General features: G+C 38.3%; 1 protein-coding gene across 1 annotated transcript in view; it reads left to right on the top strand.

Annotated features, from left to right (window-relative positions):
- Nucleotides 1–16,058, top strand: part of MCM6 (minichromosome maintenance complex component 6) — a 45,505-nt gene that overhangs the window by 16,529 nt on the left and 12,918 nt on the right. The window contains exons 8-11 of the mRNA XM_074301928.1: nt 11,483–11,624; nt 12,723–12,864; nt 14,395–14,502; nt 15,108–15,263. Of these exons, the coding sequence (XP_074158029.1) occupies nt 11,483–11,624; nt 12,723–12,864; nt 14,395–14,502; nt 15,108–15,263 (548 nt within the window). The remainder of the gene's footprint in view (nt 1–11,482; nt 11,625–12,722; nt 12,865–14,394; nt 14,503–15,107; nt 15,264–16,058) is intronic.

Genomic DNA, 16,058 nt, shown 5'->3' with positions numbered 1-16,058 from the left:
GGAATATGAATTGACATTGAGTGGCATGATTTGGTTTGAAATAAAATATTTTGAAAATCTAAATATCTCGGATGGTTTAGGTTTGTGTGATAAATGAAGAAGTTTTGCCTTGAGTTACCTTTTTTCCTTAACCAGAAACATGTAGTTTTTCTAACAACTGCTAAATTAACCCCACAGAGTATTTTTTTCTTAGCACATTTTCAAGGGATTAATTTTTTTGTTGCTTGTTTCCTTTCTCTAAAGATTTGCTGAGCACTTAGAAGAAATTGCATTTATTCCTTTTACTGAATTCATCCTCCAAGTCTTTATCATAGAAAATGTAGGCAACCCTAGATTCTTTTGTTTAGAAAAATTTTATTTCTCTTTCAGTTAATAAGCTTTTTTTCCCCTCCCTCTGATTCCCTCTTTCTCATTGCTAAGGGAAAAAAATACCTTTATGATAAATGTGCAGAACAGATTTCCACATTGGCCATATCCAAAAATAGATATCTCAAAATCGGTATCCTGAGTGTCTTCCCTTGGTTAGGCTTGTGGGTCTCATGCTTCATCATGGGGTCTTCTACAGTTATGGTTGATTATGGTGGTGAGATAGGTTTTGAGCATGTACAAAGCATTTACCAAATGGTGCTTGCAGACTTCTTTATAAGATAATATATACACAACCCTTTGAAAACTTTGAAGCATGTATAAGCGTAAGCTATTGTTTTGGTTTGTTTTTTTTTAATGTTAGTAAGCATTTATTAAGTGCCAACTATGTGTCAGGAACTGATAAAGGATACAAAGAGAGGTAAAAGATAATCTCTCTCAAGAATATCAAAATCCAATGAAGGGAAGCAGTATACAAATAATTGTACAAATCAGCTATATAATGGATAAGTTGGAAATGATTAAATTAAATATTAAAATTAAAGGCTCTAGTATTAAAAGAGATTGGGTAATAACTGGTCATAGGATTATGAACAATTTTCAGAGGAAGAAATTGAAGCCATTTCTAGTCATATGAAAAGGTGCTCTAAATCATTATTGATCAGAGAAATGAAAATTAAGATAACTCTGAGATCCCATTACACACTCATGTTGGCAAAGATGACAGGAAAAGATAATGACGAATGTTGGAGGGGATGTGGGAAAACTGAGACACTGATGCATTGTTGGTGGAATTGTAAATGGATCCACCCATTCTGGAGAGCAATCTGGAACTATACCCCAAAAGAGCTATCAAACTTTGATCCAGCAATGTTTTTACTCCCAAAAGAGATCATTAAAAAAGGGAAAAGGACCCACATGTGCAAAAATGTTTGTGGCAGCCCTCTTTGTGGCAAGAAACTAGAAACTGAATAGATGCCCATCAGTTGGAGAATGGCTGAATAAGTTGTGGTGTACGAATGTTATGGAATATTATTGTTCTATAAGAAACCCTCAGAAGGATGATTTCAAAGGATTTTATCTGGGACTTTAAGGAATTCAGAAGAGTGTTCTGTCCTTGGGGGGAGGGGATGGGCATGTTATTAAGGGCTATGAATGTCAAATGGGAAGGGTTTTATTTTTCATTTATTCATTCATTTATTTAAAAGCTTTTTATTTTCAAAACATATGCATAGATAATTTTCAACATTCACCCTTGCAAAGCTTTGTGTGCCAAATTTTTCTCTCCCTTCCCCTCCACTTCCTCCCCTAAGCAGCAAGTAATTTAATATGTGTTAAATATATGCAGTTCTTCTTACACAAATATGCTGCACAAGAAAAATCAGATCAAAAAGGGAAAAAGTGAGAAAGAAAACAAAAAGCAAGCAAACAGCAATACAGGAAGTTAAAATGCTGTATTGTGATCTGCATTCAGTCCCCACACTTCTCTCTCTGGATGCAGATGGCTCTTTGTTAGGATTACTAAGTGAGAACTGAGGTTGTCTGGACAGTGACAAGGTGAGAATTCAGGTTTTCTGGACAATTACAAGGTGAGAACTCAGGTTGACTTGATAGAGGGGGCAAGCTCATTGGCTGGGGTGGTTCTTCCCAGAAACCCTTGCATTATCCCACGCCCATTCTCTGGGAGAATAAAAGAGAGGACTCTCAGAGAAAGAAGAAGACTCTCTGCATTACATCAGGCCTGACGGGGCTCTCTGCAGGAAGGGAAGTCACTTCTAAGGACAAGAGTTAACAGCAACTGCCTGGGGACAACGGTTCATTTACAGGAAGAAGAATCTGTTGGAGAGATTTGAGTAGACACAGCAGATCTCTTCCCAGAGAGCGATCCGGCAGCTTCTGGAGACGACAGCTCGCTACAATTGGCGTCCACACGTGGGGCAAGGACTTTTGCTTATCCTGACAAGAGGAGCTAGACCAGACCTTCGCATTTTGGCGCCCGAACAGGGACAGACACAGTCCTGATTCCAGTGGAAAAGCTTCCAATCTAGATCTCAGTCTCTCTGACCCAGAACCGTGAGTAACGAGGAAACTTTGTTAAAGATTAAGTGAGCGTGCTAATAGATAAACAAGGAACTTAACTTGTTAAGGGCTAAACGAGGAATCTCTTATAGCTGAAATGGGGCAGATGTTAGCTATATTCAATCCCTGGACTTCAGCCGATTCATCCCCAGCCCTAGAAGCAACCTCAGCTCCACCCCCATTCAGGAGTGGTACTATAGAGAGTATAATCAACATAATTGAGGAGCAGAGTTTACTTGTAACCTGGGTACAGATTGCTAAACTCTTGGCTGCATTAAGACGCACATCCCCTTGGTTCTTAGAGGAAGAAAAGATAGATGTAGATAAATGGAAGCTAGTGGGATATGAAATGAAAGAATTTCAAGCAAAAAATGGGCCTCGTTCAATTTCTGCAGAGGTATTTTATATCTACAACATAGTTCAATTAGCCTTAAACTATCAAGCAAGTTGTAGGAGAAGGAAAAGTTTTAAAAATGAACAGAGGAGGAAGTGTGAGGAAAAAAGGAAAGATCAAGATCTTTCCCTAGAGCAAGAGGATTTAAATGAGGAATTATGGTATGATTCTTTTGAAGAAGCTTCAACCCTGCCTAGAGAACAGATTATTGACAGGCCCACATCAACCCCACCTTCAGAGATGGAGGAAGAAAGAGGGGAAGAGGCAGAAACACAAACAGAATTGCCTGTGAAGAAGCCTAAGCCTATGACAAGATTAGAAAAAGCATTGGTTAAAGCTAAGAGAGAAGGACAGGATATAAGTGATTTTATACATGCATATCCTGTGATTGAAAATACTGACTCTGTAGGTAAAAAAAAGGAGAAGATATGCACCTTTAGATTTGAATAAAATTAAGGATTTGAAAAAAGGTTGTACCCTTTATGGGGCTACATCAGCTTATGTCAAAATGTTACTAGATGGTTTGTCTTATGAAGTCCTAACCCCAAATGATTGGAAATCCATAGCAAGGATATGCCTGGAACCTGGAGAAAATTTATTATGGCTTTCGGAATTTCATGAATTATGTAAAATTCAAGTCAGATGCAATTTGGAAATAGGAGTTAACACACAATTCACTTTTGAGCACTTGGCTGGTGAAGGTCGGTATGGAGAGAATTCAGAACAGACTGATTATACCATGACAATATATGAACAAATTGGTAAGGCTGCAATAAAAGCTTGGGGTGTCCTTCCTGGACAGAAAGATCGTGGAGAGGCTTTCACTAAAATACAGCAAGGTCCCAATGAACCTTTTGCAGATTTTGTGGGACGTTTGCAAACTGCTGTCGAAAGAACTATTGGAGAAAATTCAGCTACAGAAATAATGACCAGACATCTGGCTAAGGAAAATGCCAATGAGATTTGCAAAAGAATTATATGGGGATTAGACAAAGATGCTCCTTTAGAGGAGATCATAAGACGCTGTGCTACAGTGGGATCAAATGCTTTTTACACCCGGACAATGATGAATGTGGAAAGACAGGGTCCCTCCTGGCAAGGGCCTTCTAGAGAAACTCGGCGATGTTTTCAATGTGGAAAAATTGGGCATCTAAGAGCTCAGTGTAGATATGGAGATACAGTGAGAAGACAGGGTGAGAGAAGACCTAAAACTCCATGTCCAAAATGTCACAAGGGCCTCCACTGGGCCTCCGAATGTAGATTGACACAGGGAAATGACAGGTGGGGCCCAGCTTCAGCCCCCCAAGTGGGGCATGATGGCAGCCGAGGTTACATCCAGAGAATTTTAAGACACGATCAATCAGCCAAAAGGCAATCAGATGGAAGAAAGGGATTGAAATTAGGAAAAATAGAGTTGTGTGCAGTAGAGACTACCGAGATACTCCCTGGAGAAGTGAAATCTGTTCCTGTTGAGCCTATGGATCCTTTGCCTCCAGGCACAGTAGGCTTGACCATTTCACCTTCTGAGAGTGCCTACAAAACAGTGTCCATCCATACACTGATGTGGGAGACTGGAGAACGTGTATCTAATATCCCAGTCACTAACACAGGCAGACAACGTGTGATTTATCAACCAGGAGAAGTAGTAGCATCAGGCTTATTGTTACGGACCCCTAATAAGCAACCTAGTGATAGTCGCCTAGATTTTGACTCCAATGAACAAAATCCAGGAATATATTGGACAGCAGCTGTGACAGCTGACCGACCTATGCTTACTATTTATATAAACGGAATACCATTTGAAGGATTGGTAGACACGGGTGCAGATCGTACAGTTATTAGAGGTGCCAATTGGCCCGGTCACTGGCCAAAGATTAAAGCAGACACCTATATGTCTGGGGTGGGAGGATCAATAGCAGCAGAAGTTAGTGCTAGGCCTTTGAGATGGGTATTTGAAGGAGAAACAGGAGCTTTTACTCCTTTTGTGGTTGAAAAAATCCCCATCAATCTGTGGGGAAGAGACATTTTACAGCAGATAGGATTACAAATAAGCACTTCGGCTTTTTAGGCAGGGCTGCTGTTGAAGGCCTACCTGCACTTTCACCAGTTCCTATTCAGTGGAAGACTGATTCACCAGTGTGGGTAGAACAGTGGCCCTTAAGAAGTGATAAAATTCAGGCCTTATTAGACATAGTGCAAGAACAACTTGACCAAGGACACTTGCGGCCTTCTCTAAGTCCTTGGAATTCCCCAGTATTTGTGGTGAAAAAGAAATCTGGAAAATGGAGGATGATAACTGATCTAAGAAGAGTAAATGAACAAATGGAAACTATGGGAACTCTTCAGCCTGGACTTCCATCTCCTACTCAGTTGCCAAGAGAATGGCCTCTATGGGTTATAGACATTAAGGATTGTTTCTATTCTATTCCTCTAGATAAGGAGGATATGAAAAGATTTGCTTTTTCAGTGCCTAGTGTTAATTTGGCTGAGCCTTATAAAAGATATGAATGGACAGTTTTGCCACAGGGAATGAAAAACAGCCCTACTATGTGCCAAATGTATGTTGCAGCTGCTCTTGCTCCAGTAAGAAAAGCCTTTCCAAAAGTAATATTGTTACATTATATGGATGATATTTTGGGATGTGCACCTGAGGAACAAATGTTAGAGGCATGTCTACAAAGGACCATGGAAACATTAAAGTACTACAAACTGCATATAGCTACAGAAAAAATTCAAAGACATGCTCCTTTTCAATATTTAGGATATGAAGTATATCCTAAGGTGCTTACAGTACAAAAACTCTCCTTAAGAATAGAAAAGCTAAACACCTTAAATGACTTCCAGAAATTGATAGGAGATATCCAATGGATGCGTCCCGTGCTAGGCTTGACTACCTGTCAATTGCAACCATTATATGACATTTTAAGGGGAGACAGTGCTTTAAATTCACCACGCCAGCTTACAAAAGAAGCACAAAAGGCTTTGAGAGAAGTTGAACTGGCTTTATCCAATGTGGTTGAAAGAGTCACTCAAAAACCCTTGGAAATATCAGTTTTTGCTACAAAAGAGGCACCCACAGCAGTCCTTCATCAAGGAGACAGAGTGATTGAGTGGGTGAACCTCCCAGCACAACCAGAACAAAGCCTTACACCTTACCCAGTGCTTGTGGCTAGGATTTTATTAAAGGCTATTAAGAGAGTAACACAATTATCTGGGATAAGTCCTGAAAAAATATACACATTCTATACTAACGCACAGATTAATGTATGCTGTGAGAACATCCCAGAATGGCAAATTTTATTGGCCACCGCTCCAAATTTTGCACATGGATCTCCATTAAAGATTACCCGGCTACTACATAATTGGCGATGGATTTTTGAAGAAAAGGTTTCTAAGGTTCCTCTTAAAGGACCAACAATCTTTACAGATGCCTCCAAAGAAAATATTTGTGCCATATACTCTCATGATTTAACCATAAAGAGAGTAATCAGGACTCCTTTTCAATCCACTCAACAGAATGAATTATTTGCTATCATGCTAGCTCTCACTTATTACCCAGGAGACGTAAATATAATTACTGATTCAGCCTATTCAGTAGGTGTAGTACAAAGAATTGCCACAGCCCAAATAAAATTTGCAGCCTCCAATATTTATCAGCTCTTTAAGGAACTTCAAGAGCAAGTGAGAAAACATCCAGGCAAGATTTATATCTTGCATGTCCACTCACATAGTGGACTTCCAGGTCCCATTTTTGATGGAAATTCAAAGGCAGATAGCCTTCTAACCATGTTAGCCAGTAGTCCTTTATTTCAGGAAGCACAAGAATCTCATTCTAAATATCATCAGGCTGCTCGAGCTTTACGTTTACAATTTGGAATCACAAGAGAGGAAGCTAGGAGCATAGTAAAAAGCTGTACAACTTGCCTTCCTTTCCATGCTCCTACACTCCCTCCAAGGAAGAACCCTCGTGGTTTGAGACTTAATGAAATTTGGCAAATGGATGTGACCCATTATAAATCCTTTGATTGTCTATCTTTTATCCACGTCGTGGTAGACACCTTTTCAGGATTCACATTTGCAATGCCAGCAGCAAAAGAGACAGCCCCAGTGGTCACTGAATTCCTTATACAAGCATTTGCAATTATGGGTGTGCCACAAGCAATAAAAACAGACAATGGACCTGCATATACATCCAAACATTTTACACACTTTTGTGCACAGTATAAGATTTTACATACCACGGGCATACCCTTTAATCCTCAAGGGCAGGCAATAGTAGAGAGAAGAAACAGAGATATTAAGACACTCCTCCAAAAACAAAAGAAAGGGGGAGCCACAGGTAGCCCTAGGGAACTTCTAAATTTAGTTCTCTATACCATTAATTTTCTAATTTTTGACAAAGATGCACTGGCTCCAGCAGACAGGTTTTATAACCCACCAGAAGGGCAGTGTCCAGTGAGAGCATCTCCACTGTCCTTAGATAATCGCCAGGTGATGTGGAGAGATCCAGAAAGTGGTGAATGGAAGGGACCAGATAGGTTAACTGCCTGGGGGAGAGGGTTTGCTTGTATTTCTTCAGCAGGAGAAGGAATCAGATGGGTGCCAACGAGTCATATTCGCCTTGTCCATCAGAGAGAGACAGAAAAAGAGAAAGACCTCAAAATAAAGGAGAAGATCTAAGAAACATCTGACACTGAAAGAGCATGGATAATAAGAAGACTGTTAAAGAACTTTAAAAACCAGCAGGAATCATTGGACTTCCTCACACAAGATGAGAATAATGGACAATGGACTTATGGACATTTATAAATTTTCAATTTATGATTATTTGATTATGTTATATACTTCTAGCATGCGTTATGTTACTATGTTACTATATGCTTATGTAATTTATGTAATTATCTGTAATACTTCCCATATTGATGGATTTATGTTTCAAGGTCATTTATGTAATTATCTGTAATACTTCCCATATTGATGGATTTATGTTTCAAGGTCATGACTGTCCTATGTTCTAAATCAAAAGAAAGGGGGAGATGTTAGGATTACTAAGTGAGAACTGAGGTTGTCTGGACAGTGACAAGGTGAGAATTCAGGTTTTCTGGACAATTACAAGGTGAGAACTCAGGTTGACTTGATAGAGGGGGCAAGCTCATTGGCTGGGGTGGTTCTTCCCAGAAGCCCTTGCATTATCCCACGCCCATTCTCTGGGAGAATAAAAGAGAGGACTCTCAGAGAAAGAAGAAGACTCTCTGCATTACATCAGGCCTGACGGGGCTCTCTGCAGGAAGGGAAGTCACTTCTAAGGACAAGAGTTAACAGCAACTGCCTGGGGACAACGGTTCATTTACAGGAAGAAGAATCTGTTGGAGAGATTTGAGTAGACACAGCAGATCTCTTCCCAGAGAGCGATCCGGCAGCTTCTGGAGACGACAGCTCGCTACAGCTCTTCATCAAAAATCTATTAGAATTGGCCTGAATCATCTCAATATTGAAAAAAGCCATGTCCCTTACAATTGATTATCACATAATCTTGTTGTTGCTGTGTACAATGATCTCCTGGTTCTGCTTACTTCATTCAGTGCACATAAGTCTCTCCAGGCTTCTCTGAAATCATCTTACTGGTCATTTTTTATAGACAATAGTATTCTACAACCTTCATATATCATAATTTATTTAGCCATTCTCCAACTGATGGGCATCCACTCGGTTTCCAGTTTCTTGCCGCTACAAAAAGGGCTGCCACAAACATTTTTGCTCATATGGATCCTCAAATAGGAGGGTTTTAAAATACTTGATCCTGGCAGTCATAGGGAACCACTGAAGTTTATCAAGGAGGGGAGTTACATGGTGAGTGCAAGGGTTACAGAGGTTTATGGACCAAGGGTATATCATGGCATGGTGGATCAAGTCTGCACTTGGAGTCCAGAAATCTTGGTATTTGTCTAGCTATGTGACTGAAAAAGCCACTTAACGACTTTTAGCAATTCTCTAAGATTTACCTATTAAGTTATAGACAAGGCAACAGGGTAGACTGTTAAAGTCATGCATTCTTGACATGCTATTGATTAAAGAGGGTCTCTGATCTCATCACTGTGGAGGTTTTAACCGTGCATGCAGATCCCTAGCCACCCATGCTTTCTTATCCACATGTTTCTTTTAAAAATGAGACACTTCGAGCAGCTAGATGGCATAGTGGATAGAGCACTCAGTCTGAGTTCAGGAGGATCTGACTTCAAATCCAGCCTTAAACATTTGTTACTTCTTGCTAGATGTGTGACCCTAGGCAAGTCATTTAACCCCAATAATCTCACCCACACATCCCAAAAATGACATGCTAATGAGATACTAGAGGTCTTTTACGAGGTCTTCTGAGAGAGATCAGCATGATTGTTTATGTTACTCCTTAGAAAAATTAGAATATTTTTTCAGTTAATGAGCATTTAGTTTCTCTCCCCCTTACTCTCCATCACCCCCCAAAAAAGGGGGGAAAACACTTGTAACAAATATACCTAATAAAGCAAAGCAATAATGGCTTTGTCCACTAAGAATTGTTTCAAATATGTGAGTATCATTTCTCTTTCAAGAGGTTGGTTATCATGCTTCATTTTGGCTCTTCTAGAATTGTCATTGGTTATTGAATTCATCAGTGTTTAAGTATTTCAAAATTGTTTGTCTTTACAATATTGTATAAGTTGTTATTTTGATTTTCCTCATTTTTCAAATTTCTCCAAAATGGTCTCCTCTATCATTTCTTATAGCACAATAGACCATTTGAACATTTGGATTTTTTTTTTAAATGTGTTTCAGATGTGTAGGATCCCTGCATGCTGTAGTAAGCAGTCCAGACTTAGGTTAGCTGACTAGGACAATTTTTAGGACATCTTTTCTAATCTCTTCCTTACATCAGAAGATGAACTGTGTGGTCCTTTTTTAAAGCTGTTCAGTTATCCCAGAGGTTGCTGAATCTCACTGCTGCTTCAGTCCAGTGGACCACCTTGTATGCCAAGTTGGGACTAAAGTTCCCATTCTTACCTGCCACATCCTTGGTGTAGCAGGACTATTGCAATTAAACCTTCCAAGCTTGTATTGGTCTGTTCAACCTTTCTGACATGCTATACATTGACCCAGACATGGTAATGTCTTTTTGATACGCTAATTACAAAGGACAACTACCAAATCAGTGGAATGTAGTGTTCCTTCACCTTCATATATTTATTATTCCATTCCCCAGTTGAGTTATTCCCTGGGTTTTCAAGTCTTTGCTACTACAAAAAGAGTTGTTATTTGTATTTGTGTACATGAGTACACAGCTCTGCCAACAGTGGATTCAAGTGCCCTTTTTTCACTATCCCTGTACCATTTATCATTTTCCATTGTCTTTGTCAACCTGATAGGTGTGAGATGAGTAAAGTTTGGAACTTAAAGAGTTTCTTTAATTTGCATTCTTTCTGATTAATACTTTGGAGTGTTTTTTCCATATCTATAGTTTAGATTTCTTCCCTTGAGAATTGCTTATATCTTTGCCTTTATTAGTTGGAGAGTTGCACTGATCCTCAGAATCTATAAGTGTAATGGGGAAAGCTTTGTCTCAGGCTGGAGAAATCAAAATTCTACCAATAGCACTTGTCTTCCTCTTAGGGGGAAGGTAGTAATAGTTTGAAGAGAGCTGTGTAAACTTAAGATGTGACAGAATGTTGAGAGGTTAATAATCTAATCTACTTGAGGTGAAGTGATGCTTCAGAGTCTCTTTAATTTTTCTTTCTCTTTTACTAGTAATTTAAAGCATTTTTGTGTGTGGTTGGTAGAGTGTATTGCTTCTCAATATCTGCTTGTTCATAATCTTTGGTTATCAATTAGGAATGACTTTTGGTCCCATTTAAACCCATTCCTTATATATCTTAGAAATGAGGACTTTATCAGAGAAATTCACTGCAAAAAATTTTCCCAGTAATTGTTTCCCATCTATAATTTTAATTGCCTTGGATCTGGTAGAACAAAAGGTTTTAAATTTTATGTGATCAAAATTGCCCCCTTATCCATAGGTCAGAATGGTAATTTCTTCTTTGTTCTTTGTTGTTTATAGTTTGACCTTTTGTGTTTTAAGTCATGTATCTTTTTGGAGATTATCTTGTTATGTGGTAGGAGGTGTTACTTAAAACAATTTCTGCCAGACTGCTTTCTAGTTTTCAACTGTGAGGTCTTTGGATTTTTTTTTGAAAATGAGGTTGCTGAATCCATTGAGTTTCACCGTTATACGACTCATGTGTTTCACTATCAACGTTTTTATTTTTTACCCAGTATCCTCTCTCACATCAGTATGAAATTGAACCCCTTACTCTCTAGTCTTCCTCTTTTTTATTATAGAAATACCACTTTTGAAATGAAAGGGTAAAAGGCTGCGGACTTTTTAAACCCATTTCTCCATTTGCCTTTGGAGAATTATAGTTGTGATTCTTTTGGAGACTATTTTGTATTGTAGTTCATGATTCTCCATAACATCACTTGGAGAATATTATGGAAAAAAATGAGCTTTAATGACAAGATGTAGCTTTGGATCATTTCAGGCACTATGCATTTCCTTAAATAAATCAATAAAATCTAACTTTTACTTCACCCTTAACTTCTCTCCTTCCCTTTCAGGTAACAATGAGGTAAAGCGAGGTGTCCTTTTGATGCTCTTTGGAGGCGTTCCTAAGACAACAGGAGAAGGCACCTCCCTGAGAGGAGACATAAACGTTTGCATTGTTGGTGACCCCAGCACAGCCAAGAGCCAGTTCCTCAAGTGAGCATCGTTAGTTACAGTGAGGCAGGGATAGAAAGTGATCTTTTTGTTTAAAGGATTTCTTGGTTACCTGATACACATTCTCTGTGTTTTGTAAGGAATAGGGAGCGTGGCAGGAGTATATGTTCGATTAGTATATAATACTCAGGAACATTATATACTCTTAAGGTATGTGTATACTGAGGGGAAGATAATCCATGTACATAGGCATCCTAGGCTTAGAAATCTTGGGTTCAGTCCTAGCATTGACACTAATTACATATGACTATGGAAAAATCATATCATCTCTCTAAATCTTGTTTTAACCACTTATAAAATAAATACAATATTTATGGTACTTAGAGTTTTTTCTGTTTTGTTTTTGGTGAGACTTAGCCATTCTTAAAATTATAAAACATGGAAATATCCTCAAGTTTACATAATTTTTTCTTGCTCTAGAGTTTCATGGTTAGATGTTAACTACCTGAGAGTGCCACTGATTATAACAATGTAATCACAGACAGACATTGGGGATCTTAGAAAGGATCTTAACAGATAATAACAGCTAGAGAAGTAGTATTTGAACCCAATCCCTTGATTCCAGGTTCGTTTCCATTGCATCATAATGCCATTCCTCTGAATTGCTTTTTAGATGTGTAAATAGAGGCTCTAAGATAAATGAGATCTTTAAAAAAAATGTTTTCTAAGAACTATGTTGTCTTTGTCAAATGTATGCTAAGTTTATGCTGTTGTATCTGGTTATCTTGAATAGATATGTTCCAAAAATCGTTTTTCCTACTCTTAAAATCATTATACCATCCCTGTATTAGCTTCAGCTCATCATTTGAAACTTAACCATTCAAAAGCCAAGGAAAATAAGGCTTTCATAGTAGTGTATCAGCCTATGTATGATATTGGTTTTCCCCTACCCAATGAAAGGGCTCTGTCTTTTGTGAATAGACTGTACTCATTGTGTTGCTCTCACTTATCCTAGAGTGTCATTTAATGTCTAATTATCACAATCCCTACACACTCTTGTTCCTGGAAAAGGCTCTCTGGGAATGGACCTGAATTGCAGATTAATCTAATAATGCCTTTCCGTGTAATGTCCTTGAATAGGCACGTGGAAGAGTTCAGTCCCCGAGCAGTGTATACCAGCGGTAAAGCCTCCAGTGCTGCTGGCTTAACTGCAGCTGTGGTCAGAGATGAAGAATCCCATGAGTTTGTCATTGAGGCCGGAGCTCTGATGTTGGCAGATAATGTAAGAAATGATTAGGTTCTTGAATTTAAAAATTAAGACTCAATTTGTCATGATAGGAATAAGTGGAGACAGTGGCTATTTTTGGTATGTGGTTGTTTTCTTAGAATAGGTTAAAGTTAAAAAGATGGAATAAATTAAATGGCTTTTTAAAAATTTTTCTTCAGAAAAGACGTGAGAATGGTTTTCAAATTGTCCTGATTTAGTAGCCTAACAAAATTATTACATAGTGCTGTCCATAGGCATTTACTGAACTCTCCAGGGTGCATTGCTTTTTATTGTATCCTGATAGGTTTGTGAAAACCCAATATTTTTTGTCATCATTTTAAATTTGTTGCTCCGCTGCGTGAGCCACCACGCTGGAGAATGTGTCTTTCCTCATCCAGGCATCTCTCCAGCCTCTGCCTAGTGTAATAGATAATGTTCTTCTTGAGCTGAGTTCAAATCCTACGTTGGAGACAGATTAGTCATACTATTTTAATAGTATGGTCATATATCATACTTAATCCTTCAGGGTCCCATGACCACACTGAGGTTGTAAATTAGATGATTTGCCCAGTCTGCATTGATAGGTATTTCTCCATCAGGAGTTCCCCACATTTAAACTATAAGGTCTGGCCCCTCAAAAGGAAGGAAATTTGCTTATGGGTTGGGAGTGGGCAGTAACTTTACTTAATCAGGATGAATGTATTGTGCTCACACACATACCAATAGGCTGTAGGATGTGTATTACATTATTTTCCATCATGCTTACTTACACCAGAATTGGGCAAAGAATAAAGAAACCCATTCTGAGATGTGTTATTAAGAGTTGTGAGTTAAGAAGGGACCATTAAGTAACTTGTGACTTAGGGATTGAACCAAACAGGGATCAAATTAAAGATTTAAGGTCAAAAAAATCTGTCTTTACAGTAACTGGATGTATCTTTATATACAAATCATATTTATGTGAACTTAGCTGTTTACGTGGAAACTAGCTCAGCTCAAGCATCACCTTTAATAAATAATAATTAGCATTTGTATATTGCTTTAAGATTTTGTCTCATTTCATCCTCACAATAACCCTGGGAGATAATTACTGTTATTATCCTTATTTTACAGATGAGGAAAATGGGGCAAACAGTTGTCACACAGCTAATAAGTATCTGAAGCCGGATTTGAATTCAGGTTTTCCTGACTCCAAGTCCAATGTTTCTAGAGGGCAGAGAATGTAGTAGGCACTTAACAAAGAAATACTTATTGGTTAATAAAATGAGAACTTTCTTTTTTCTTTTTTTTTTTTTTCCCCTGAGGCTGGAGTTAAGTGACTTGCCCAGGGTCACACAGCTAGGAAGTGTTAAGTATCTGAGAGCAGATTTGAACTCAGATCCTCCTGAATTCAAGGCTGATGCTCTATCCACTGCACCACTTAGCTGCCCCAATGAGAACTTTCTTTGTTGTGTTGGTAAAATCTTGTGCTTTTGGTAAGTTGGTCCTGTTTTCTTTGAAGCTTGTAATGAGACTGCCCACTCTTGAATCTCCATTTACTTTCAGGGTGTATGTTGTATTGATGAATTTGATAAAATGGATATGAGGGATCAGGTTGCCATTCATGAAGCAATGGAACAGCAAACAATCTCCATTACCAAAGCTGGAGTTAAGGTATGTCATAGCTCTAGCCTCACCATTTAGAATAGGTCCAGAAGGAGGTAATGGGGGGCCCTGAAATAAAGTAATACTTCATAAGAATTGAGAACACTGTCTTATCACTAGAAATTACTGGTTTTCTGCGGTATTGTGGAGTTTTGTGGGTTTGACACTCACTAATAAGGAAAGGGTGGGCAAAATATTGGGATTATTTGTAGATCAAAAATAACCTCCCCCCAAGGTAGTCTGTTTTGCAAGAAAGTATGCACTAGAGACTTTTTACTCTTGAGATTCTGTAGACATCTAGGGTGACTTCTCCGTTTATTCTTTCTTTCTCTCTTCTCTTTCTTCTCTTTTCTCTCTCTCTTTCTTTCTCTCTCTCTCTCTCTCTCTCTCTCTCTCTCTCTCTCTCTCTCTCTCTCTCTCTCTCTCTCTCTCTCTCTCCTTTATCCTTTTCTAGCTCTGACCCTGGATTCACATCCCAGATGTATGCTATTTTAAAATGGACAAATGTGGTTAAAAAAAAGTGTTGCCTTTTTTATTGATGTTTTGTATCAAAGAGAGGGTATGAATGAGTTGGGTTTCTCCATTCTAATTTTTTTTCTTTGTTTTGTGGCCAGGCTACTTTGAATGCCAGAACATCCATTCTGGCTGCAGCAAACCCAGTGAGTGGACGCTATGACAGGTCAAAATCATTGAAGCAAAACATAAATCTCTCAGCTCCCATCATGTCACGATTTGATCTCTTCTTTATTCTTGTGGATGAGTGTAATGAGGTAACTGTGGGAGCTGTTGTTCTCCCCCTCCTTTTTTGTTTTCACTTTGAAAGAATGAGTGAAAATAGACTGGAAGTTAAAACTGAACAGCTGACACACATGTGTGCAGTGACCTTTCATATCAGGGGGTGGGCAGGAAATGTGTTAGGCAGCTGAAGTAAAAATTGTTTGAGTTTTAACCTTAAGTGGAACTGGAGTCATGTGAAACATTGCCTTAAAAAGATGAAGGGGTGTTGTTGTTGTTGTTGTTGTTGTTGTTTTTTTGATACATTGAATTTATTGGAAATAGAAAGTTAGGTTCTCTTGACTATCCAAAACTGGGTTGAGATTGCTAGAGATTGCTGAAAATATTCTTTTCTGCATGTAATTTTTAAAAAACAAAACATTAATTCTGATAATATGCACTTTTCTTAAGACAATACCATGAAATACAGTACACAAAATTGTTAACATTCAAACATTTTTCTCAGTAGTAATTCCCTAGAATTTTGTGATCTTTTGTGCTAAAATCTAAAACAAAAAAAAACACATTGATTTTAGACAATATTCACTTTTTATAACAAATAAAATCTATGGTACCATAAATATTGTGCAGAAAATAAAATTCTAAATATTTATAACCTAAATTTTACTTGTTTAGATGGCAATCTGGGGACATTGTACTATTTTCTATACTGTTATAAACATTTCTACCTTTTTAGAAGGGGTGTTTTTTAGAAAAGAATCAAGTGAAGGTCTCTTGTTTCTGGCAGCTGGGTGTAGAAGTTACGGGTAGACAGTGGGCAGCTAATCAAA

This window comes from Sminthopsis crassicaudata, chromosome 3 (assembly GCF_048593235.1).
Source record: "Sminthopsis crassicaudata isolate SCR6 chromosome 3, ASM4859323v1, whole genome shotgun sequence".
Classification (NCBI taxonomy): Eukaryota; Metazoa; Chordata; class Mammalia; order Dasyuromorphia; family Dasyuridae; genus Sminthopsis; species Sminthopsis crassicaudata.
Note: the sequence above shows the minus strand (reverse complement) of the source record. Positions and strands in the feature narration are given on the sequence as shown.